Genomic DNA, 1,804 nt, shown 5'->3' on the forward strand with positions numbered 1-1,804 from the left:
AAGCCACGAAATTGATTTTTGGACGGATCCACGAAAATTTTCCGCTATATGGTAAAAAGAGAATTCTCTCCTAGCCATTTTAGATGAAATTTGATAAGACTAAAGAGCCTTTGGTTGTTGGCCAAATTTTGAGCAACTTTAAAATTCAAATTTAAATGGAATCAGTTCAAAGTTGAGGACATGAACATGTACACACACATGTACATGTACATGAGTATAACATTACTACAAAAATGGAGAACTCTCTTCTTGCGATTTTCTACTGAAATACTTTGCACCACAGGGCCTTTGGTCTAATTTTTAAGCACGTTTCTTTAAAAACACAAAATTTTAAATATTTGAAAACTGCACTGTATACGGTAACGGTATACCATATAGCCCCTAAATTTCGAGGGTACAATTTTCACTGTTTTTGTAGATTTTCCGTATTCGCGAAAGTCAATTCCATAAAATTATCCATATCACCCTAAAAACATGTGTACTTTAAACTAAGAACCACAAAAGTTAATTTGTGAAAAAAGACTTGTGGTTTGATTCGCAAAAGTTATTGCCTCAGAACTTTGTGGCTATACGGCAGTTTTTGATGCTTTTGCACACACAAGTTTATCAAACATGACAACTTTCTTCCTATGATCCAAAGTACATGTACTAACACTATTACTGTACGTGACTACTGTACATGCATCACTAACTTGAAGAGTAATGCTGGTCTCGTTATTCCAAAAGTTAACATTATAGACTGCTGTCCAATCAGTATACTCTGGAGTGGATAACGACTTATTGTATGATATTCCCATGATGACACAAGTAGCTCCCTTTAATTGAAGAATAACAATAAATTAAAGCTATTGCTTCAACAAACAAATAAAGCCTCATGACTACCATGCATAATCACATGTACATGTACACATACACATACATGTACATGTAGGTGATACCATCTATTGGGAAATTTTGGAGGGAATTGCCATTCCCTAAAATAAAATCCACCATTTTGAGCTATTATATTCATGCTCAATGGCATGTGGCCACTAATGCACCAAATTAAAATTTGGTAATCACCAAATTTTAAAAATTTAGCAATTTGCCAAATTTAACTCGCTCCAAAATTTTTCGCTATACAGTATACATGCCATGTAAGCTATTGCATTGAGTATATACATGTACATGTAACTGAAAACAGTACATTAGGAGGCTAACTGCTCAAAACTCACTATACAGTACAGGCTATCATGACTACTTTTAGTGTACATAGTGTATGTATCATGCATGTATAGTTTATCTTAGTTTGCATATGCTGTGTTTGTCAACTTGTACGTGTCCAGTGCTGTACTTACGGCAAAGGTCCAGACTGCCATGTAACGCCACAATGCCAGCTTTCCTAAATTAAAAAAAATCAATATTGTTAGTTTGTTACATTATCTTACCAGTTATTATCATTATGAGAAGCTTAGACAGCAAGCTCCTTGCCTATATAATGAAGCACAACAATACTAACAATCACTCAAATAGTAACCAAATCATACAAACACGTACACATGTACATGCAAGAGAATAAGAATAGTCTACTTTAGTGATATAATCAAGCTACATGTAAGCCTATGGTTTTTGAATTCTAAAGCCAGGCATACACCAGGCAACATGTTGCTAGCAATATTTGTGGTTACTTTCATCTTGTAAGCAACATGTTGCTAAAATTAGAAATCAGTTCTATTTTTACAACAAGTTGCTCAAAAGATCAAAGAAACCACAAATGTTGCTAGCAAAATGTTGCCTGGTTTATGGAGGGCTTATGCCCACCATC

General features: G+C 34.5%; 1 protein-coding gene across 1 annotated transcript in view; it reads right to left on the reverse strand.

The window, feature by feature from the left end:
* Positions 1-679: 679 nt before the first annotated feature.
* LOC105315529 (lysophospholipid acyltransferase 5-like) overlaps positions 680-1,804 on the reverse strand; it is a gene marked incomplete at both ends in the record, with an annotated part of 2,766 nt that continues 1,641 nt past the window's right edge. Inside the window, 3 exons of the mRNA XM_011410212.2 lie at positions 680-815; positions 1,338-1,381; positions 1,428-1,470. Of these exons, the coding sequence (XP_011408514.2) occupies positions 680-815; positions 1,338-1,381; positions 1,428-1,470 (223 nt within the window). The remainder of the gene's footprint in view (positions 816-1,337; positions 1,382-1,427; positions 1,471-1,804) is intronic.

This window comes from Amphimedon queenslandica, unplaced genomic scaffold (genome assembly GCF_000090795.2).
Source record: "Amphimedon queenslandica unplaced genomic scaffold, v1.1 AMPQUscaffold_9762, whole genome shotgun sequence".
Classification (NCBI taxonomy): Eukaryota; Metazoa; Porifera; class Demospongiae; order Haplosclerida; family Niphatidae; genus Amphimedon; species Amphimedon queenslandica.